Source organism: Quercus robur, chromosome 12, assembly GCF_932294415.1.
Source record: "Quercus robur chromosome 12, dhQueRobu3.1, whole genome shotgun sequence".
Taxonomy (NCBI): Eukaryota; Viridiplantae; Streptophyta; class Magnoliopsida; order Fagales; family Fagaceae; genus Quercus; species Quercus robur.
This window is the reverse complement of record NC_065545.1, coordinates 2846156-2847276: the sequence shown is the minus strand read 5'-3', so window position 1 is coordinate 2847276 and position 1121 is coordinate 2846156. Positions and strand designations below refer to the sequence as shown.

Genomic DNA, 1121 nt, shown 5'->3' with positions numbered 1-1121 from the left:
CATTAATGCCTTCCTTAGGGTTTGTCCTAGTAATCTCAACAGCCATTGTCGATGCCGCCACTACCGGATTTTGTTCATTCATCGTCCCTTCATTATCACTGTGAGTATGGTTCATGTTGTGCTTCGGTGAAGTTCTTGGACGACTTCCCGAGGCTTTTAACCAGTCACCGTATTGGTATTTGACCTCTTTGTTGGCTTTCTCCGTTGCAAAATGCCTAACACAGTGCCGTATATCATAACCCAAGAGACCGCAAAAATGACAGAATATAGGCAACCTTTCATACTTGAAGGTAACCCACGTACGTTCCCCATCCGTTCTAGCTATGTATGCTCCACGTCGAAGAGGTTTCGTAATTGAAGAGCAACCCGGACTCTCATAAACAAGTTCTGTTCCTGCTAGCGCCTCCTTTTTTCAACCTCCTCCACTACACCCAATCTGCTCCCTATCCTTATCGCCACAACAGAAGAAATCATGTCAAAAGGGGCTTCCCAGATTTGGACCCAAATAGATGCAGTGTCCCATTTGATGTTTGCTGCCGTCATTCCCTTCTGCCACCTTTTAAGCATGAGAAGTTGATTATCAAAAGTCCAAGGCCCTCCTCTCAGTATCCTACTCAAATCAAACTCGTTATTAAACTTAAACTGGAACAAGTTTGGTCCAACCTCCAAAATGTGAAGCTTGTTCTCCAAACCCCACGCTCTTCGTATGGTATTCTTTGCTGCCATTTTGTTGAAAGCTTTGCATGTTAAAAATTTGCCAATGAGACTCAAATTACATCTCTCAATCTCTTCCATTCTTCCTTCATCCGTTATCTCAATTATTTCCTCTTCATCCGCTGTTAGCTTCTTTTTTTCCAACCCATTAAGCACATCGTCCGCCATTAGCACCTGTGACAGAGACTAAGACAATAGAATAAAAAAGAAAAAGAGAAATACCCTTAGGATTGACCTAGGGGAGGGAGTGCTCGTTAGAAACGAGAGGAAGGGCTCCTATAGAGAGGAGAGAGGTAATTATAGCAAATATCATTTTTTTTTCTCTCTCTCTTTCTCTTCATTTATTTTTCTCTTCTTTATTATCATTTTAGACTCTCTCCCACTTTATTATTCTTATATTAACATTA

At 41.4% G+C, this 1121-nt stretch overlaps 1 protein-coding gene across 1 annotated transcript; it reads right to left on the bottom strand.

Annotated features, from left to right (window-relative positions):
• Window positions 1-396: 396 nt before the first annotated feature.
• On the bottom strand, window positions 397-882 carry LOC126710233 (uncharacterized). Its single transcript, XM_050410611.1, has one exon. The coding sequence runs from the start codon at window positions 880-882 to the stop codon at window positions 397-399; it is 486 nt and encodes a 161-aa protein (XP_050266568.1).
• Between the last annotated feature and the right edge of the window lie 239 nt (window positions 883-1121).

What these genes read in the sequence shown, in the direction of transcription:
- LOC126710233 (XM_050410611.1), bottom strand. Translation starts at nt 882, where the DNA reads ATGGCGGACGATGTGCTTAATGGGTTGGAAAAAAAGAAGCTAACAGCG.